General features: G+C 37.6%; 3 protein-coding genes across 3 annotated transcripts in view; 1 reads left to right on the top strand and 2 right to left on the bottom strand.

Annotated features, from left to right (window-relative positions):
- Positions 1–14,852, top strand: part of LOC106075918 (uncharacterized) — a 34,352-nt gene extending 19,500 nt beyond the window's left edge. The window contains exons 17-25 of the mRNA XM_056016229.1: positions 903–1,037; positions 2,395–2,490; positions 3,291–3,323; positions 3,521–3,587; positions 7,638–7,723; positions 9,165–9,299; positions 11,293–11,388; positions 12,949–13,021; positions 13,754–14,852. Coding sequence (XP_055872204.1) covers positions 903–1,037; positions 2,395–2,490; positions 3,291–3,323; positions 3,521–3,587; positions 7,638–7,723; positions 9,165–9,299; positions 11,293–11,388; positions 12,949–13,021; positions 13,754–14,507 — 1,475 coding nt within the window. The 3' untranslated portion in view covers positions 14,508–14,852. The remainder of the gene's footprint in view (positions 1–902; positions 1,038–2,394; positions 2,491–3,290; positions 3,324–3,520; positions 3,588–7,637; positions 7,724–9,164; positions 9,300–11,292; positions 11,389–12,948; positions 13,022–13,753) is intronic.
- Positions 14,853–17,154: 2,302 nt separating this feature from the next.
- On the bottom strand, positions 17,155–18,642 carry LOC129923737 (uncharacterized). The gene is made up of 3 exons (XM_056016228.1): positions 18,579–18,642; positions 18,459–18,480; positions 17,155–17,840 (listed from the first exon to the last, which is right to left on the bottom strand). Exons 1-3 carry the CDS (start codon positions 18,585–18,587, stop codon positions 17,155–17,157), a joined length of 717 nt encoding a protein of 238 aa, XP_055872203.1. The 5' UTR covers positions 18,588–18,642.
- Positions 18,643–20,269: 1,627 nt separating this feature from the next.
- LOC129923795 (thyrotropin-releasing hormone receptor-like) lies at positions 20,270–21,478 on the bottom strand. Its single transcript, XM_056016518.1, has one exon. It carries the CDS (start codon positions 21,465–21,467, stop codon positions 20,421–20,423), a length of 1,047 nt encoding a protein of 348 aa, XP_055872493.1. The 5' UTR covers positions 21,468–21,478; the 3' UTR covers positions 20,270–20,420.
- Between the last annotated feature and the right edge of the window lie 984 nt (positions 21,479–22,462).

Raw genomic sequence — 22,462 nt, 5'->3', positions numbered from 1 at the left:
AGCTATGACCTATATATTTGCATCCAAGATGGACTTTAAAGAGTGGTGCACCTCTATTACGTCGACCACCTTTCAGCTCACCAAAAAAAAAAAACTGCTTTTGGCATACGTTCGTCCCTACCAGCGTAACTGTGGGGCCATAATAAGTCACTCTATGCTGTCCATACCTATATTTTCTCTATTTATCTTTTTGTCTTTCTGAGTATTTTACTTTAATTTTTCTAAATCTTCAATCATGAATATGTAGCGTGATATAATTATAAAGGTACTGTTAGAGATGAACAATGATGATAAGCATCATAAGAGTAAAACAGGAAACTGGTAGACCCATTTTCTGCGAAGATTTAAGCTCTTACTTCCATACCAAATAACTGAAACAATATCTCGAACCTGCGACCAGAGGGGTAGTGAGGGGGAGGGCACGATGCCCCTGACTCCACTTTCAGGGTGGCGCCACACGCCGCCTCTATTTCAATGTGAGGTTCAAGGAAAATTTTGGGGAGGGGGCGCTAATAATGCACCTTGCCCCGGGCGCACGTTTTGCTGACTACGCCTCTGCCTCTATTCTTCATCTAAGTGCTCAAGAGCTAATATATAAACAGATTAAGACCACACAGGAATTAACATAAACAGCCATAAAAATAGTATTTTTTGACTATTTGCTAATGTAGTTCTGAACTATAATTCCTAACAATATTCACGTGTTGACGAATGTCAAGTTATTAGATAAATAAATACTCTGGATCTTTGTGAAATAAGACCGAATATATAACTGGAAACACATTCACCTTTGGCTGTCAAAATAAACAAGGGAAATAACTGCGTTTTTTTTCAAATGTGCAACAGAAATCTTATGCAGAGTTGTCTCTCTTGAAAACGTAAGTTTATTTTTTTCACACCAGAGTGTCCAGACTTTAGTTGGGGTATCAACTGCACCCGGACTTGCAAGAATTGTATTCATCCGTGTGACAAGTTTACTGGAGCGTGTCAGCGCTGTGGAAGAGGTTACAAATATCCAAGGCAAGGTTGTATTAAACGTGAGTAGCAAGGAATTACTATACACCAATACGCACGAGCGGACAGTGCTGCCAGAAAAATTTGTATATCATTTATTTAATTGCATTAAGATTACCCATGTAAGCAAACTCATTACCCAGTTACCCGTGTAGAGGCGTGGCATGAAGTTAAGCTCCCTACCCTAATAAGGATTCACCTCCATGTAAACAAACTCTGTTTCCTTATAAGATGTGACCTCTAGACACTTGTGACCTCTAGACAGTGTCAATATTTTCAAATTACGTCCACCCCAGCTGACTTAATGTGGTCACGTGTCAACCATTCAACTCAATGTGATGGACTAAAAAAGTTAAAAGGAATGGTAGTTGTTAATCTCTACGTCTTGACAGGCCTCTGGTCAGCGTGACGTAGCTAAGGACTATAACATGTTGACAATATGCTAACTAACCGGCCATTGCTGCTTTGTATGTAATGTGCATTTAAAATGTAAAGTTTCATTTCTACTTATATTAAAAGATGTTTGGTGCATATTCATACATTTTTAAGCACATTATTTTGTTTTAAATAAAAACGTTAATACATTCCATTACAGATATTATACATATTAATAGAAATGCAGCTACAACGACCAATAAACCTGCAGTGAATATGGCCGGATAGTGAAAAATGGACGGATATTCGGCCGGAGCCTGAGCTACTATACGATGCACCCCTACTTCCCACATATGTTGAGAACACACAATTTTAATTTTATGAAGTTGATAATTACCAATCGTTAAATTCACCTCTTCTTTTGACTTATTTAAGACATATATAGGTCTCGTACATATAGTCTTTGAAATAATTCTATCCAGTGCTTTTATTATATTTTACTTTAATCACTTAGGAGGGGTCTTCAGATGGTTCGAGCATCCCTGTATAGCAGATTGCTTTAAATCTGGTCTACTCATGCAGGATACTTTTGTTTTCCGTTGTTGCTCTGAAGAATTTCCATTCCCAAGTTTTTAGGGTTTTTTTTGTTGTTTTTTTTTTGGTCAGCGTCCAAATTTCACATGCATACATGGCTACTGGTCTTATGATGGTTTTGTAAATAATTTCCTTTATTTTCTTAGATAACATTTTTATTTCAATAATATAATCAAAGAACTGTAAGCTTAGGGGGGCGGAAAAGTTATTGGGAATAGATTCATTCAGTTACTTACCTTTGAATGTAAGTCCACATAAAGACTTGTTTGATTCATTGTTAAAAAATATTTCAATCTGACCTATTTAACAATGGTGAAAATAGCCTGAAAAAAGTATATTGAAAAAAAAAAACACAATGTTTCATTCATTTTGACATTTTTATATTTCTTTTATTTCTATGTCACTTCTTAGAATGTGATCTGTTTGAATACGGGGAAGATTGTCTACAAAGTTGCTTGGAAAAATGTGGCGACGATTGTGTTAACAGAGAAACAGGAGATTGTATTCGTGAGTTCTAGTTTAGACTGGTCCTTCTGTCCAGATTCTTTGTTTATAAATTACAGTCGTTCCTTTAAAAATGAAGATGAGTACATCTTTTGTGTCAATGTAGTCGAGCATGTTAATTAAGAGTTAAACTCGGCTAAATTATTGTCTTTCCTGTCTGATTCAGGCAACCCGTTCCATTGTCAAATGGCACTAGGGGACGAATGAGTCTAATAAACAGTATTGTTTAGTGATACTCAAATATGCACAGGGCCGTGCACAGGGCAGAGTTTAATTTAAGTTTAATTTGTGCGAATGTGTTTGTGTATTTATGTGATAAACCTAGCCAAATTACTAAGCTAAGTAAAGTTCCTCGTCCAGACTTTGACATCTATAGTGCATATGATGTAAATGTCATCTATTTCTGTGGCCCATAGTTAACGAGGGTGTCATGTGGCCAGCACAAGTATCAACCGCCTTTCCTTTTCCCCAACTAATGTCAGGTACCCATTAGAGCTGGGTGGACCCAGACTGACCACAGGCGCCCAAAGATCCCGAAAGTAAAAATCCTAGTCTGCACCAGGATTCGAACCCGGGATCAGGATTTGAACCCGGGACCCCCGATTCGGAAGCCAAGCTCTTTACCACTCAGCCACCCCGCCTCCGTCAAATTATTACTTGTTATATATTGTGCCATTGTACAATTAAAGGAGATCAAATAATAAAAAGATTACGAAAAGAGATATCGAAGTTTTGAATCAAAGTTACCACGTAAAGTTTATCAACGCGATAACTGATATACATTCATTTTTTTCTTACCACAGTTGTCGTAGATGAGGGCTCACCTGAGAGTGAAGGTAACAACTAATTTACACTTTTAAAATTCTAATTTATGCCAAAATTTATGATCATAAAGAGTTTTTTGGAAAGAAAAGACATTTAAGTCAATGTCATATTTTATTTACATATGATTTTGACCGATCAAATGTCAATTTTGTATTACAATAAAATGTATCTGTGCTTTTTTTAACGCTCTATTAACATATTCATACAGGATGGGGCACGTGGACAGAATGGCACTGTGCTCAGGATTGTCTGGATTCAGCCTTGTATAGAAAAAGGTAGGACAACTGGATCCCGTTTTATTGGTTTGAATGTTATTTTTACCCTTTCAAAATAGGAACTGTTTTGTAGCGAGTCATCCGGATGCTTGAAATAATAACAGTAGTAAGACGATAATGAATCAGTAGAGTAAACAATTTATTTGGAATAACGATTAATGAATAGCAACTTTGTACTATGACTAATCCCGATAGTTAGCTCCACGCTACTTACATAGTAAAGTTCCCTTTCAGACCCCGTGGTCTATAGGGCAAATGATGTAAAGGTCGTATCTGTGGCATACAGTTAACACGGGTGTCATGTGGCCAGCACATTGACAAACCGCCTTTACTATTCCCCAACTGATGACAGGTACCCATTAGAGCTGGATGGACTCAGAGGCGCCAAAAAATCCCGAAATTAAAAATCCCAGGATTCACCAGGATTCGAACCCAGAAGCCAAGTGCTTTACCGCTCAACCACCGCGCCTCCTTGATACAGTACCATATATCGATCATTCTGAATTGTTTCCGTCACTGATAGTAAGTTCTATCAACATCCCATAATTCTACCTTGAACCTGTGCTATCTAGTTTATGGAAATCAATGTTGTTTAGGATCTGCTTTATTTTCCCACGCACATGCAATGTGATCCAAATGATACAGACAGTTCACGTACTACTGGTCAGACGTTCTTGCGTTCTGTCAGGCGTGACATTATACACACACATGTGACACGCTGCAATTCAGACGTAACATAGTTCTGTAAAAGTTAAGCGAATCACCTCTTTTCAGCCTTTGCGATTTCTCAGGCAGACGATGAAAAGCAGACGGTTTCCCAAGGTGGCATGTGGCCAGCACAACGACCATCCGCCTTTACTTTCCCCCAACTAATGTCAGATACGCCCGTAAGGTGGTCCCAGGAGCATCCGAAATATCCCGAACTTCAAGATACCACTCTTCACCGAGATTGCACCCTTCAACCTTAGGTGTGGACAGTAATCGTTTTACCACACAGTCACTGTACCACCCCCCCTTTCATATCATCCCCCAAAAAAAAAAAAACAACAACAACAACAAAAAAACAACAACTAAAAACAACAGCAAACTCTTACCTAAGAAACACACAACTTAGTATCAATCTTTAGCCACTGTATACACTAATGATGAACACCTACGTTTGCTGTTTGCAATATCTTCTATTTATTTTCATATTAATAAATTTAACTAACATAACACGCTCAACTGGTAAATGGATATTTCATCTAAAAGGGTCGAGTTCGAAGATTTAAATAAAAATAAAGGAGTAAATATACACATAATCGGGATCTAAGCAACTTTTCAAGCGACCTTATTATTTTTTTTACCTGTAAATACACATGCCTTCAAAAAAAAAAAACGAGTCTGCATTTATAAAAACCTCCCTTGGACCCGCTGTATTGTAAACAATACAGTTCAAAAGACATGTTTTGATGTTGAAACATTTTCCTAAGTCATCTTTACGTAATGAAATACCAATTGTGTCATCCGTGAGATAAATGTCAAAATAAATAATAAAAGAACTATAATACATTTTGTTTCTCTTTAGTGAAGCACGACCCTGGCTGCTCCAGAGAATGAATACTTGTTCGTTTCTAACATAATAATATTAATAATAATAAGAAGAAGAAGAAGAAGAAAAAGCCGCTACCATTATTGACATCGCCGTACCATCATCATCATCATCATCATTCCTTTGAGTTCCTCATGGAACATAGGGCCTCGACATAAACACGCCACTCTCCACGGTCTCTTGCTAGCTTTTTGATGGTGTCCCAGCTCTTCCCGGTCTTCTCTGCTTCTTCAAGTACACTGCGTCGCCATGTTCTTTTTGGTCTTCCTCTGCGTCTTGTTCCCTGGGGGTTCCACTCTATGGCCTGCCTAGCTCTGTTGCTGGTATCTTTTTCACACTGGGGTTGTGCGATAGGCTAACAACCTGTCCATGGAAAAAAAAAGTGTTATAGAAACCAGAACAAAAGCACATCGCCGTACCACTATCTCTTAATTAAAGAAAAACTGAGTTGGAAAAACAACGAAAATATGGGAACCTAGGCTTGGAGATTAAGCGTTTATGGAAGTTATCTAAAACAATATATCCCATTGTTATATCAACCGAGGGGATAATAACAACTGACCTCACAGATACCTTCAAGGCCCTTAACATTCCTAGGAACAATCTCGTTGCCTGTCTGAAGGAGGTACTGCCTAGCGATTAATCCTCTGTCTACATTACTCCAAGACTCTACAAACGGTTTTAGGGTTGACACTAAATGTACAAAATGTATGTCCCACTTATTATACATGGATGATCTAAAGCTATATGCAGAAACCGAGCAAAAATTACACACCTTAATCAAAACGGTAAAATGCTTTAGTGACGATATCTGTATGTCTTTTGGCCTGGATAAGTGTGGCATCATAAGCATTAAAAAGGGCAAGGCAACGAACACCAACATTGAATTTGAAGGCATCGAGGAATTGAACTCCGCCTCTATTTATAAATATCTTGGAATAAACCAGAATGCCAAGATAAACCATAAGAAATTAAAAGAGGACTTTCTTGGCAAATATAGGCAAAGAGTTAATAAAATCCTCAACACAAAACTGTCTGGCAGTAATCTCATCACTGCAATTAACAGCTGGGCCGTCCCTGTGCTCCTTTACACGTTCGGTGTGATCAAATGGACTGACACCGACCTACATGACATTGACAGACTCACTAGAAAATTACTAACCAAGTTTCGATGTCTACACCCCAAGTCCTCCACCATAAGGTTATACCTGCCCAGGAAGGATGGGGGTCGTGGATTGCAGAACATCTTCAAATTGTGTAAGATGCAAGTTTTAAAAATACGATCAAAACTGCTCGCCTCCAGCAATAAATTAGTTTCCTTCCTACGGAAATACGACTCCGATGCAACCCCTCTGAACCTACACAATGCTGATGTCAATATCGGTTTGGACGACGTAGGGCATGAGATTCGCCAATGGGAAGAAAAAACACTCCACGGAAAATTTCCGGCTTCATTACATGGGGACAACATCGACAAGGCTGCTTCCTTAACATGGCTCAAAGCAGGTCATCTCTACCCTGAAACAGAAGGCTTTGTTACAGCAATACAGGACAGAGTAATCAGGACAAAAAATTACGAGAAGCATATCCTGAAACTCAATGTTGTCGACAAATGCCGAAAATGTGGAAATGTGGGCGAGTCGATTGAACACATTATGGCAGGATGTCCAGCCCTATCAGAATCAGCCTACCTAGGTCGCCATAACCAAGTTGCAAAGTTAATACACCAACACCTGGCTTTGACGTACAAATTGATCGGTAAGGACACTCCCCCTTATTATAAATACTCTCCGCAAGAGGTTCTCGAGTCTACTGAACATCTGCTGTACTGGGATAGGCCTATTCTGACCGACAAAACGGTAGATTTCAATCGCCCGGATCTGCTGTTCATCGATAAAAAAGAAAAAACCGCTACCATTATCGATATCGCCGTACCACTGTCTCATAATTTAAGAAAAACTGAGATAGAAAAACAAAGAAAATATGGGAACCTAGGCTTGGAGATTAAGCGTCTATGGAAATTGTCCAAAATAACAATATACCCCATTGTTATATCAACCGAGGGGATAATAACAACTGACCTCACAGACACCTTCAAGGCCCTTAACATTCCTAGGAACATCTTCGTTGCCTGTCAGAAGGCGGTACTGCTGCAGACCTGCCACATCACCAGAAAATTCCTCAGTGGAAACTGTTAAAGGGACTACGATGAATTTTGTTTCTCTTTAGCGAAACTCGACCCTGGCAGCGCCAGAGAATGACTACTCGTTCATTTCTAACATAATAATTAAATCAGTGGTTGAAGCCTCACTTTTAACGTTTGAACTGACATAGTAATATTGTTTTAAAAATCTTAAAAATGTTCTTTGTATGATTCTGTCTCAATAAATATACATTCGCTTATGTAAAAGAAAACCACATTAATCAAAATTTTAGTAACCTGCTTTTCATTTCTTCAGGGTCTGCCTGTCAGTTATAGCATGTCATGGGACTCACTTAGAAGTCAAGAGTGGACACTGTTATATCGGAGTGGTTTGCCCACTAGGTAATGTTTTTTTTACAAAGCTTCCATTAACTCACTTTGTCTGGTAAATGTTTGATCACGTCATTTCTCCCCCACCCATTCTCGGATCAAGTTGAAACTTTGCACAGTTATTGATTAGCTAAGACAATATTTAAATCAATTTTCGAAAAGAACCAATTATTAATTGCTAGTAACTATTTATTTTTGTTTGTAAAAAAAAAAAGAAGCGTTAATCCTCCAGTATACACAGCTATGGCTAAATAAATTAGATTTGTTTTCCTTTAGATAATCGTACACGTTATTTCTCCCACACCTATTCTCGGATCAAGTTGAAAGTTGAAACAATTATTTATTTCACCTAACAAAACATGAATTAATTAAAAAAAAACAACTACCCATTTAGTCAAATAATTCATAGTAAGTAATTATTCTGTTTGAGATCGATAAAGGGAAATGGCTTCTATATCATTGAGATATGTTGTGTAAATTTGGAGTTTTTCCCCTTAGATAAACTTTGTGTAACAAAAAAAGGTATTTTTTTTTTGCTTGTTTCTTGCACTATCAAAATAAAATAATTCTTTTTAAAGGTTTTATTTTTTCTAAAAGTTACCAAGTGAAATGGAATGGGGAGAAATTCTTGTCGACACTTTGTGTCTGGGACAAACAATCTCAAAAAAGCTTGAGCTCTGCCATTGCGGAAACGAATAATAATGTCAAAACCATTTTAATTAGATTTTATCATTCAGTGCATTCCATTCGTTCTGAATGAGAACATTATTACTAGAACCTCTGGCATTTTATTATTACATATCTATTATCTTACTGTAGTGGTAATTAGTAAAGACTTTCTACAACCAAATCTAGATCTATAAACAAACTTGTAACTTTCCCATGACAGGATCGGTTCACTGCTTCCTCGTCAGTGTCCTCTCTGTTTAACAAACGACGTCTTAAATTCTTCCGATGTGAAAAAAAAAATAAAATAAAAGAGGCTACATAGAAAAAGAGGAAAGGTTTTTAAAACTAAAAAAAAATAAAATAATAGATTGGTGTCCAGATGAATGGAAGATGTTGGTTGATGTATCCAATTCAGTAATCTGTTTTCTCCAGAAAATTCACTTTCATTGCATTGAATCATCCTACTGACAGAAACTGTATTGATGGTTTCTTGGAATCTATGCACTTAAAATAGTTATTGCTCAAATTATTTCCTTGTCACGTGCGTTAGATAACCGTTAGACCATCTTTGTCGAACTTGCGACGAATAAACCACACACATACACACGTAAACACATGCATGTTCTGTTAAGTTTACACACACACACACACCTACCTACCCAAGCAAAAATACGCCAAACTCGTTTTATATTCCTCCTACTGTGTATTGTGATATAACTTAGTGTTAAAAAAAAAAAAAAAGCAAATGTCATAGACAAGAGTATCTCTCTCTCTCTCTCTGCAGACTGCCCGAAGAATCACTGGAACATAGACTGCAGAGACACTTGCTCCTATTGTGAGGACGACTGTGACAAGTTCACGGGGCGATGTAAGGCCTGTGTGGCAGGCCACAAATACCCAGAGGAGGGATGCCATGAGAGTAAGTTATAGACTCTTCCCTTTCAGCGTCTTTCTAAACTAAATTCTCAGAAATTTTACGTTTTGCTGCGTGAACTGTATAGATGAATGGTAAAGTATTTGTGCCGCTGGTTTGAATCTTCATTTTAATAATAATTATAATAATTGTAGTTTTTATATAGCGCTACTTTCATACTTATAGCATGCTCAAAGCGCTGTGGTCCAATCTCATTTGTGGACCAGTGGGAAGAGGGGGTAACTAGAGTAACACCTTTAGTAAAATCACTAAATTTAGAAAGCCTTCAGGACAGAAGGCTCAAAAGTAAAGTAGCAATCATACATAAAACACTGAACCATGATCTTCAAATACAAAAACAAATTTAATAAAATACTCCTCGTCCCATAAGCTAAGACAAATTTGTACAAATACTCCTTCTTCCCTAGTGGTATTAGAGCATGGTTAATATGCATGACTAAATGCGTGACACGTAGGACGTAATCATCTTCTTTTTTTGAAGTAACATCTGTATTATGTAAGATAAGATAAGATAAGATATCTGGCAAAAGGTTTTCCGTGCTACCTTCAGGCGCTCGAGTCGGGTGTCGAACCTCGAGCCCCCTTCTAAGGTAGCCAAGCCACGTTCAAGCGTACTTAGCCTCTCGACCACGCTTCCTATTTAAGTGAATGAACACTTTCTCAGTATTTAAAGCCTCTCAAAATCTTTCGTTCCATTTGAGGCTAATGCAACAAACAAATATACAAGCACGCTATAGCACAAAGGTGTTTAAAAAAACAACAACAAGTCAAACGAAACCAGAATTTAAATTTAAAGAAAAAACAGTAATAAAAATGTTCGACCCCATTCTTCTGTCCCAAGACTTTTTAAAAGCTCAATCACCGACTGCCATGATTGATAACATTATTGTATCGTTATACTTGGAGGTAAATCCATGAATAGCAAGTTTTTGTTTAGGTATCAGGTGTAACCAATGCGCAGTTATTGACGAGTAAAGTATTGTACTAAACCATAGAGGTATATGTAGGTATTCTATGATTCTTTACCGCCTCCATGTCCGAGATCTGTGGTGTGTAGCGCTAAGTGATTTGTAACGAAGTTAAAGTCGTGAGTTTACGACAATGATCTGTCATTATTTCTTCCTTGACATTGTTTATTTTGTCTATTTATTTTTAAATTTCTCCCAACTTTCAACTTTTCTTTTTTCGATGTTGTTGGTTTTTTGTTTAGGTTTAATTATATGGTACAACATTTCTTTCTATTGCTTTTCTTATTTGTTTGTTTTTTCTCTCAACAGTTAAATAATTGTAACTGGATCCAATAAATCAAAATATGAACAAAGGGGGGATTACTTCGAGTGAAATGTAATGATGAAAACCTCCAATGTAAATATAAATGTAGGGTCATTGATTTATTCAGGCAGTGTATCACCTGACATGTCTCTACATCTAGACAATTTTAAGTAACTAACTCATAATTGAACATACCACCTACTCGACACACAGAAGCTTTTCATTTTATATATATACTTTGTTCATGGTGTCATCCAAGGTTTTGAGAACTTAGCACTGCAGTTTTGACCCTCCTCGGGTGGCTACTGAGACATGAGCCCGGAATGTTTGTCTGCATACTAGGCAGATTGTTGCAGCTGGAGTTTGTGTCAGTGCCTTGATTGTTTTTCTCTGACGCTTTTTTTCTCCCAGTGCTGTTTTCTTGTCCTCTGAAATTTTCGCGCCAGTTTTCACAGCGCGACGCCAAGATGCTTTATCATGTGCTTCCGTTTCCAAGTGTCAAGGTCAATGATAAAGGCTCTCAGGTTTCGCTCTAATAGTGTCCTGACACGTTTTCTTTCTACACCTTGCCCTTGCTCTCCTTCCATTTACCATGAGTTTCTTTTGTATAATGGCGATGCTATGCCAGTTTTGCCGGCTCCTATTTCTAGAAGTACAGACTCCCAGGAGTCAAACAATAAATTTCAGGTGCAAAACTTTCTTTCAGGGTGTGGTACAAATCAGTATGGCGTGAACTGTGAGGGTGATTGTGAGGCAAAGTGTGGACATGACTGTATCAACAGAATCACAGGACAGTGTCAAGGTTGGTAACACAAACATACACTGGCAGTGAGACCTTGTTCCCATTAAGTGAAAGTTACTCGTAAATCATAACCTATGCGAATAAACATGCACTTCAACAAATTTGACACTATACATGTATCAATCTATCCCAATGTTACGATATGACTGTTCAAGTGCCTGAGGACAATGACATTTTTTTGTTGCTTTCGAGATGTAATGATATTATGTTTGATGTTACGATGAGATTGTGTAGATCAGACAATACCTTTTGTTTTAATGTATAGATATTTAATATAGCTTCAAATACACACTGAAATAAGAAAGCAAGGGAATTATTTATCGATTTTTTTATCGAATTTTCTAAAATTAATTGCTTATAAATTTACATATACATCAACATTTTTATTCAATCTATAAGTGTTTAAAATTTAAGTAAAATAATGTCTTAAATGGAGAAAAAACAGCAAAATATTAAAAGTCTAAGACTAACAATGAAAATAACTAGTTTATGTGCATTTGACTTAATCAACTACCAAGATACTGTGGCCTTATTGGGATATAAGTTATTTCAATGTATAAGGAAAAAGAGAAAGTACATGATAAATACAGATAGTGGTGGAATAATCTGATGCACTAATTTTAAACCGCATCCATCCTTTCAAAAATATCTAAACACTCAAACAATACCGTAATGCCGGAGAAACTACTTTAATGTGTAAATTCAGAAAGGATTTTTTTTTCTAAATAAATAAAAAAAAAGTTTATTCTAGAACTTGGAATCATTTCATATATGTACCTTAATTTAAATACATTTACTAAAGTCGCTGATACATTTATTGTAGTCGCTAATGTCCCCAGAACCCGGGCATGCTACCCTGCCTCATAGTGGCGCCCGGGTGGAAACGATCGTAGGGGGAAACGATTAGGCTAAATGGTAGCAAAACAAGACTCCCGTGGGGGTGCCTAAGGGGGTGCGAGAGCATCCTCATTGCACAGTGCGGAGTTGTAAAAAAGCTCCCACAACCTTGTCACAATCCAGGCGCTGTTCCTCAAGGGGCTGTTACATAAATGGCGTGTCTCGCACGGTTAGCCTGGTATAGAAAAGGAAAATGGCGGAGGTCTTAGTGTACGCGGTCTCTTGCCTCGAGTCTGTTCTCACAGTGTACACTGTTCTCTTTCAGGCCGGTGAGAGCTTTTGCTGGCCTAGAGTTCCAAGAGCCGAAGGCTCAACTCTACCTGGCAATTTCAAGAAGAAGAAGAAGAATGTCCCCAGAAACCGAGAATATCTGTCCTTATATACCCTTGACCTTTACGACCTACGTCTTGCCACCTCTTCTGAAACCATCCAAAACTCCTGTCACACCCCTGGAATTTCCAAAACCACGCCTTCTTCTTGAACCTTCTGTGCTATTTTTAATGCTGATGGAAATTCTGTCAACAACATACAACTGTGACCTTGCTATGCCGTTTTTCTGTTCAAACCAACCAGTGAAATAATAAACAAGCCTTTTTTGTTTGTTTTCAAATATGACCTTGAAGTGCCCCGCCACGTGACAATCATTTTTCTGTTCCCTAACAGAGAACTACCTACAGTATGTCACTATGGTTCCGGGACTTCTTATACTTGTGCCATGTTATTATTGGTTATGCAGGTAGTATGTAAACTAGAACATAATACATTTTTAAAAATATTAATTATCACTAAATTAAGAGAAACTTCAGAACAGAAATCTAAAAAATAAAAGTGCTGATACTACATAAAGCACTGAACCATAACTTACATATATGAAAACACAACCAATTAAAATACTTTCACCTATCCCTTAGTTTGTTGGACCGTTGGGGCACCACACAAGATTTGTCGACAATATTTCTCCATTCCTCTCTTTCTTTGCCTTGTATAGAACCTATCTCAACAGCAAGCCCGTCAATTCTTTCATGTTGTCTTCCCATCGCTTTCTCTGTTTGCCTCTTCTTTTTTTCCTGGTACTGCTCCCTGAAGGAAGGTCTTTCCGATAACATTGTAATATGGCAATAGAGGTTGTTTTTTTTATTTTTTTATAATACTAAGTAGTTCATTGTGGGCTCCAATCGCTAGACACCAGTAGAAATGTCTAGGTTCTACCTGCTTTCAGAGCGCATGATGTAGCAAGCATATATGAATATTTGTATACGCACACGTATATTTGACCTCTTATAAAAGTGTGAAATACAGGCATTATATAGAAGTTTTTTGTCTTTAGGCTAAGTGTGTATATATGTATATCCCCACCACCTTTCTCTCTCTTTCCCTATTTATATCGCTTTACTTAGGAAGTTTGTAAACATATATACAAAATACATATTCATATATATGTTTTGAAAATGTTTTTTTCTTTACCCAGTAAGCACAAAAGCAAAGTTAATCGAAGTTACAGTTTCTCGTTCGTGAAGTTTCTATCAATACCGAGGCTGCTCCATCGCCTGGATGACAGATATGGATCTTCAGTGGACAAAGAAGAATGGCTCCCAACCAGCGCCGCACAAAGCAGCTCAACGACCGCTAACACAATAAAGCGCACGGCAACTCTTTCAGAGACGAACGAGTCACCTGACTCGAGCGACTTCAGTGACACCGATATTTCGACGTCGGTCTTCAGCGAGAAGCGAAGTAAACACTTTGAGACGTATCGCAGTGCTTCGCAGGCGTCGTTCAGGACCACAAATGCAGGCGCGGAATCCAATTTTGATGCAACGAACAGGAACCCAGTGGAGGGCATAGACTCCAAGAAGAACAGCGGAACTGCGGAGCCAAATCGATTTCGAGGCGTATTAAGAGCTACGCAGCAAAAGCTGAAAAAATTGGCTATTCACCGAATGAGGAGAAAAGATGTCAGCGTGACAGAGGGTGTCGTTGAAATTACGGTCCCGGAGGAAGACGCGATCCCAAAAGAATACCCCCGGAAAAAATCCAGCCTCACGGCGTGGAGAAAACTGAGCAAAGCTAGCGTAAGTAAATTTACAGAGGCCAGAAGGGAGTCGAAGCTCGAGAAGTCTGATCTCGAAGAGAACAAGGCGATATCTAATGCGCATGACGGAGCAGAGATACCAAGAAAAACTTCTAGTAGGACAGACCCAGGGATTTATATCGGAGATTAGAAAAAGGTCGAAAGTGGCATTTTGATTGGGTACAGCGGAAGTACAAGAAATATTAACGTGAACATACATTTTTGATTTCGCATTGTTACACTTTGTTTTTTTCGTATTGGAATCTAATGATCACAATTACATAAAACTTTTTTGTGTTAACCAAATTAGACTTTTGAGAAGTTTACCTGTCGTCATTGTAGGAGATTTCAAATAAAAAGACATTCTCTTAAACTTTCACACAAGGCAAATATTCTTGCTTGCGTTCATTGTCAAGAATTCATTAAATATTTTCACGTATTTCTCCGATTGTTAGTTTCTGTCACGTTTCAACGTATGTACATAAACCAAGTTGTATTTCTATATCTACTAATATACGCTAGTCGTGGCGTGACTTTAACTTCTGTTTTTTTTTGGCTACATCTATATTGTTTTTTTGTTCTTTTTTTACTTTCTTCTGTTAGCCTACAGTGGGCCTACACTATCTTCGTGCATGGAAATATAAGTTGGAAGTTGATCGGAAACTCAAGCAAACAAGCAATAGAAAAATAATATTTTTTTAAAACCAAAGTTTACTTAAGGGTAAATAACCGCTAATTACTTCCATTTATCTGAAAATTACAGGACTCAGCTCCCTTTTCTGCTATATAAAGAACAATTAATTAATTAGTACTAAATGATTAACTAATTGCTTGCCTTCAAAACTGGGGCCCCGGGTTCGAATCCTGGTGAAGACTGGGATTTTAAATTTAGGGATCTTTAGGGCGCCTGTGTGTCCACCGAGATTTAGGTTAGGAAGGTTAGTTAGGAAAAAGTAAAGGCGGATAGTCTTTGTGCTGGCCACATGACAACCTCGTTAACCGTGGGTCACAGAAACATCATTTGCCCTAGATCATTATTTTGTGACGTCTTATTCTCCTTATTTGATACGAAGGCAAACGAATGTAGTTGCTTTCAGACTTTCAATGGGTTTATAACTTGAGATCCATTCAGTATTTTTTCAACAAACATTTGAGGCAATGCCAATGTGAATACGTGTGTTGTGAGGGTTTCAAAGAACTAACAGCACAGACACGTTTAAACTACATTTATTCTCGGTACTGCCCAGCTTCTTTCAGCATGGAGGTCATATTGTAAAGGGGGGGGGGGAGAGAATAAATTGTTTCAGTGTATGTATATTTTCAGCTTAGCGAATCACGGCTTTATGCTTTTTTTTTGTTTTTGAGATATAAGTGGTCTACGAATGTGTTTTTTTTTTCTTTTCAGGAAAAATAACTCTTCCTTAATATGAATCTTAGAAATATATAGATCTACTTCCCTTGGTCCATTCATAATCAGTAAAACAGCAATGACACTGTTAACATACTATTAACTATGAGTAAGAAATAGATAAACGACAAAGCCGATTTACAAAACACACACACACACAAGCTTTATTCAACCATATTTAAAAAAAAAAAAACATAAATTAAATGCACACTTCCTAACTCGCTACAGGCAACACAAATCTTCTTAGGTATGTTAATGGCCTTGAAGGTATCTATGAGGTCAGTTGTCATTATCAATTCAGTTGATATAACAACAGGGTATATTGTTTTTTAGATAACTTCCATAACCGCTTAATCTCCAAGCTTAGGTTCCCAAACTTTTTTCTTCCATTTCAGTTGTTCTTATATTATGTAATAGTGGTAAAGCGTTGTCAATGATGGTAGCGTTTTTTGTTGTTGTTTTTTGTCAATAAACAGATTTTTAAAATTTACAGTTTTGTCAGTCGAAATAAACCTATCCCGGTATAATAAATAATCGGCTGACCCGAGAATCTCTTGTGATGAATATCTGTAATAAGGAGATTATGTGTCAAGGCCAGGTGTTGGTTATGGCGACCTAGGTAGGCAGATTCTGTTAAAGATTAGCATCCTACCATTATATGTTCAATTGATACATCCGCACTTTTGGCATTTCTCAACAACATTGAATTTAAGGATATGCTTCTCATAACATTTTGTCCTAATTACTCTGTCCTGTATTGCTGTAACAAAGCCTGTTTCAGGGTAGAGATAACCTGCTTCGAGCCATGTTTATTATTATTATTTTTTTTTTATTATTTCTATAATAATATAAGGAAGACGAAAGGTGTATGAAGGATGGAAGGAAAGTAAAGCCTGGTTCATGGTGGAAAAAGAAAAACAAAATCATTTTTTTAGTTGTCTACAATCGCGAGCTGCGTGCCAAAGAGTGCAATTGATAAAGAGTACAATGATCTGTCTCTTCGGAAGCCTGCTTGCTCTCTCACTGCTCTGATCCTCTATTATGCATTCATGGCAATAATTATAGAAATTTTAAAAAAATTGAATCAGCGAGGGCATTGATGTCATACATCCTGTGTACAAAATGAAGAAAGTTTTGATAAGCTACGTTTAAAAAAGTACATGATTATTTTTCTGCACTTTTAAGCACTTCAAAATCAATTTTTTTTAAAGCTTGTTTGTAGCACGAAATGCAGCTGGTAGATTAGCTGTTTAGGTGTCATAGGATCTGAACGAAATTTTCAGGTGTGACATCTTCCATTTTCTAATACATTAGTACCAAATAGTTGTTTTAAAAATTAAAAATGTAGTAAGATAAATAAGATATTAGTTTTAAAAAATTCATATTTTAATTACATTTCGCAAGAATATGGAGCTTTCCTGCTACAGTCAACAATAGAAGCAGTATTGTTGTGCGGGCAATACTGACAACAATTGCCTCCGGCGAATGTCTTGTTCATTTCCCCTGCAGGGAATATTGTGTTGGCCTCGAGGCTGGTCAATGACTGGCCACTATCGAACCAAAAGTAGCTGGCGTCTCCGGAACTGTAGCAGCCAATCCAGAAATCTGTTCCGTTGGAAATGTTTTGAAGAATCTTCAACTTGTCAGCGGTTGAGACTTGCACAGTCTTGAGACCGATCGCCGCACAGTTTTGTGTGTAATCCGTGAACGAGACATGTGTCTTATATAGACCTATGCAACTGGATTCGCTTCCGTATTTCTGAAAACTTATATTCTTCCCACTGTCACAGGTTGCGTCAGTCGAAGGATTTTCTAATTTCAGATACAGTTCACCATCGTCGGCGCTGGCTGGTGGAGCGGTGTAAGAAGTGGTTGACCCCGGGGTGCACACGCCGGTAGTTGGATTAAAGCGTACACTGTTACAGTTGGCGTAGGTTTCCATGCAGGTGACGATGCAGGATACTCGCGATCTGTCCTGCCAGGGAGCACCTAGAGCTGTTGAGCCAACGGCATTGTTGGAAAGTTGAAATACGCTTTGAGATAGTGTTCCTGCTTCTATTGTCTTCAAAACAAAAGCTGGAAAATGGAAATGTATACTTAATTTTATATTTCTAAAAAAAGGCAGCTCCCTAGAAGCTACCCAATCAAGAATTAAACTATTCCCCTGTATTGTTACAGATAAGCCTTACGTACAATTGAATTAAAAGAATTACAATGATAGTTTACAAAAAGTGCATTAATTTTTGTTTAACATACTTATTAATTAAGTTTTTTTTTTTGTTTGTTTTGACGAGCTCAAAGGGTCAACTCAACAGCGGTGTCCTTTCCCTCGGACAAGCTCTAAAGACGCTCCCAGACGACAGTTTGAATTCGCAAAAGACGAGAGCTGGAGAGCTCTTACAAAAGGCCGCGGGATACACATTTGATACCAAAACGAAATCTACTGTCGTGGACAGTTGATAAAAATGCTAAACGAGAACATTAGTAGGCCACCTGTATACATTTTTTTTCTGCGTTAAATGGGGCAAAATATGTAGATCAAAGCTAGGCCAGCGCAGCACACTTGAAATAGTACAATCTTCCTTAGTTTTCGGATTTAAATGTTTAATAAATATACATTTTTTTCATAACATTATGAAACTAAACTATAACTAATCCGTATAACTAATCCGTAAATATATTTAAATAACTCACCGTGTATTAAGATAAGACTCGCCTGAAAATAAAAAATAAAAGGATGTGAATGATTCAAATACAACACTTGAACGCGAAAAAGATATTCTTCAAATCGTAAACTAAACCCAAAATACTCACGCTGAACATGTTTCCTAACAAACATATAATCCTAATAACATGGTATTTAGTCTTAACTATCTTAACCAAATCCACGTAGAGATCTTGTGATCAAAACTAGACATTTTTTTAAAGATATAGAAATGATAAAACAATAGATTTGAGGTAAGGGTTCTTTAAGTGTCACAATGTGGTTTGTTGACAAAAGGCTAAAGAATTATTTCTGCCAAGACAAGTGTCAGTCTCAATGAAAGGACGGCGTGTCAGTGGCATTGTCTTCGACGGTGGCGGCAATAATCGACTGGCATTACAGTTTGGAGACAATAAACTCACGCCACTCAAGACTGGTCAGTCGGACGAGCAAATATGAACTTTTTTAAAAAAGATTTCTGAACATTTTCTGTAAATTTGTTTTGATATCAGTGATGGTCGCTTGAGACATGTCCTGGGTGTAAAAAATCCTGGTAAACACATCAATCCACTATACAAATGGGCCAAAGTGAGTGACCTTGTAATTTGTATTATACATTTTAAAAAGTTGATATCACAAAGACAGTATTACATACAGAATTCAATTCTAATTGCAGAGTTCATTTTAGTTTTCGGTTTAAATCTGCTCTGAACACCGTAAAACTATATAAGTACTCTATGGCATCTTAAAATAGTTTTAAAATAGTTTGTTTTTTTTTACTTTTTTAACTACTACTGTTTATTCTGGATCTCTGGGTACCTCTGAGTCCACCCAGCTCTAATGGGTACATGACATAAGCTGGGGAAAAGTAAAGGCGGTTGACACCCTCGTTAACCGTGGCCCACAGGAACAGATGACCTGCCCTATAGCTCGCAAGGTCTGATAGTGGAACTTTACATTTTTACTGTTAATTCAGTCATTGTCAGACAAATTTAAATTCTTTATATTGACAACTTTTCATTCTCCTGTCGTTCTGAGCTATAGCACAGCATGACAACCCATTTTTGTTTGGTTATTATTACAACTTTAGAAAGATCACGTTATGTATTCTTGAGTTGATTACAAATTTACCGTTGAGGCCTACTATTCCATCTATCAATTAAATTGTTTTCTTGTTACAGAGTATCAGCATTAGCTCATTTGTATTACTATTGCATATGCCGTACATTTATGTTTAAACTATTGTCTTGATTGCTATTATTGTTTGTTTTATTTTATTATATTAATTTACTTGTAATCTCCATGACTGAAAGCTCGGTAAAACGCTTAGCTTCCGAACCAGAGGTACGACGTTCGAAACCTGGTGAAGACTGTGAATTTTAATTTAGGGATCTAGAGAGCGTCTCTGAGTCCACCTAGCTCTAATGAGTAGCCTACCTAACATTAGTTGGGGAAAAGTAAAGGCTGTTAGTCTTTGTGCATGCCGCATGACACCCTCGTTAACCGTGGGACATAGAAATATCATCTGCCCTGTCAAAGTCTAACTGTTAGGCCAAAACCAACCAGTTTTTTATCCTCGTATACTGCCCCCTTTTAGTTTTCAGTCACCTTAAAAAATATATGTAAAAATGTAACAAAAAAAAGCTAAATTTTCATTTCCAAAATTGAATCATGGATATTTTTTTTTATTAAACCAAACATGTATTCTTTTTATCGACACAGAAATTTAACAAAAAATAAAACAATTGTACTATTTGTTCAAATATAACATATATGAATAATACCATATTAAGATTCTGGAGTCCTTTTTAGTGTTTTTTTTTTAAACTTCATTTCCAGCAATATCGTCAAGCTTTTTGAAAAGCTAAAATCGCTTTGAAAAGGTCTAGACAAGTAAAACTTTTTTTTTTAATGGGAACTGTTTTTAGCTGTGAAAATAGTTACTTTTCTATTCAAAAGCTAGTTCCTAGAAAGATGTGAAAAAATTTAGAGCGAAATTTAGAGCTCATCTTTATGTAAATGAATATATTAGAGGCAGAGTTGAGACCTTCTATGACGTAAGCACAGGACCAGACGACATGGAACAGGTTATAGTAGCCCGACGGGTGGAATTTCGGTTCAAAATGCATCGCCATAAATAGAATGCTGGACGGAAGGTAGCTGCCAATAAAAACGGTGGAAACAAGGCTTATCATTCTGGCTACCTTCTGGTCTTTCTTGGAGACGCCTAAGGATTTATCGTTCTTGATACCCGAGAATGACCTCCACTTTGATTTCTCGTGCAGCTTGACCACCAGGATGACGGTAGCGATAACGACAACGATGAAGGTGGCGTACTGTAAGACGATGTTATTCAAGACTGTGGTCACGCCCTCGAAGGCGCCTCGGTCATCAATGTACCGTATTCCTAAAACCGACTTGTTTATTTCCTGGTTGTACTTCCACGTCAACTGGTTCACGTAGAACTCGGGGGACGCCGAGGCTCCGACAAACAGAAAAATGAACGCGATGGCGCACTTTGTGCGAAACGTAGAGAGAATAATCTTCACCTTCAGGGGTCTTGCGATGCAGAGGCAGCGCTCCACGGTGACCAGAGCCGTGATCCAGCTGGTCACTCTGGTGAAACAGGTGTGCGGCCAGCCCCCAACCACGAACTCTATCTCTCTCATCAGAACCGGGACGTTCCGGTCCTGAAAGACAGGGTTGAAGCATACGCTGTCCGCGAGAAGGAACGCCAGGGAGAAGATGTCGCTGACCGCTAGTCCAAGAAGGCCAACGTTGACGGACTCCTTCAGTCCAAGCTTGGCAAAGATGACCACGTTGACGATGTTGCTAAGTATCCCGAACAGGCTGACCACCCCGCACACGATGGCGTAATTAACGACGATAATGAGACTCGTCACATCATCTCCGAGAAACTCATTCCTCAACGAGGACATGGCGAGAATCTCTTTGGAGGAACAATTGAAAAATGAATAAAACGTCTTTTCAACACTCATTTTCTTTTAGGAACTTGAATAAGCTTAGTATAGAGTTATAATCGTAGCTTTAAAAATTTAAGACCAAACATTGACTTTTTAAAGTAAAATAAATTTGTTAAAATTCTTGAAATAGCTGAGAGGGAAAGGCTCATTAGCAACCAATGTTACAATCTGTTATTTCTTATTTGATATTATAATTAATATTTTTTTAAATGTATATTTTCTGGAAATGGGAATTAGGCAAAAGCTACAGTTATTGTCATTAATAGCATTGAATTTGTTTCAAAGTGGATCTCCTGAACTAACGTACACAAACAAATACTTTACAATTATGAAGTTAATTATACTGAGCCGGATTGAAACAGAACAAATCAATAAAGTAACGATACAGCCTGTTCCACTTGGAGGCTGGTCTCTCGAAGAGGCGCACACAAATTGGGGTTGTTAATGAAAGCGCAAAATGAAAGTTTTTACTCAGAGGTTTGGATCGATCGACCTGTACTTGGAAATGACGTCTTAGCCAAGTCAACACATAACTACACCTCGTCCAAAAGCTAATGACGTTAATAATAACACATATTATAAGGCGAGATCAAAAAGATATTATTTATCCTTTTTTAATATTTTTTTTTCAAAGTGACAATTAACTTTTGCTTTGCCATTTTCAAAAGTAGCGTTTTTATTCGTTAATGTTAAATCCTTATAAAAAACAAAAACATATATTTGCGTGTTTGCTTCGTTTGTTTTATCACATTTTTTACAACTCATTGTAACTGTGTCACTGAGTGCGTAAAAAGCGAGTTTATCTAATGGCAATGTCTTCGATTCCGAAGATTAAGGATGAGTGTAGTGTTTCACATGGTTTCAACTATCCACATCTAAACTGTGGTACTTCTTCTGCGCATGTCTTCTACAAGGGCTTTCCTCTGGGCCTCAAATGTGTCTCGAGGCCTTCATGGGCGCTCTCCAACTGTAATGAATGAACAAATGTTTCAACTTGACTGGAGGTTTTC

This window comes from Biomphalaria glabrata, chromosome 17 (assembly GCF_947242115.1).
Source record: "Biomphalaria glabrata chromosome 17, xgBioGlab47.1, whole genome shotgun sequence".
NCBI lineage: Eukaryota > Metazoa > Mollusca > Gastropoda > Planorbidae > Biomphalaria > Biomphalaria glabrata.
This window is presented reverse-complemented; position numbering and strand designations above follow the sequence as displayed.

Coding starts and splice junctions, on each gene's coding strand:
- LOC129923795 (XM_056016518.1), bottom strand. CDS start 21,467: ATGAGTGTTGAAAAGACGTTTTATTCATTTTTCAATTGTTCCTCCAAA.
- LOC129923737 (XM_056016228.1), bottom strand. Junction 17,841..18,458: donor GAGTCTTATCTTAATACACG/GTGAGTTATTTA, acceptor TCCATTTTCCAG/CTTTTGTTTTGAAGACAATA.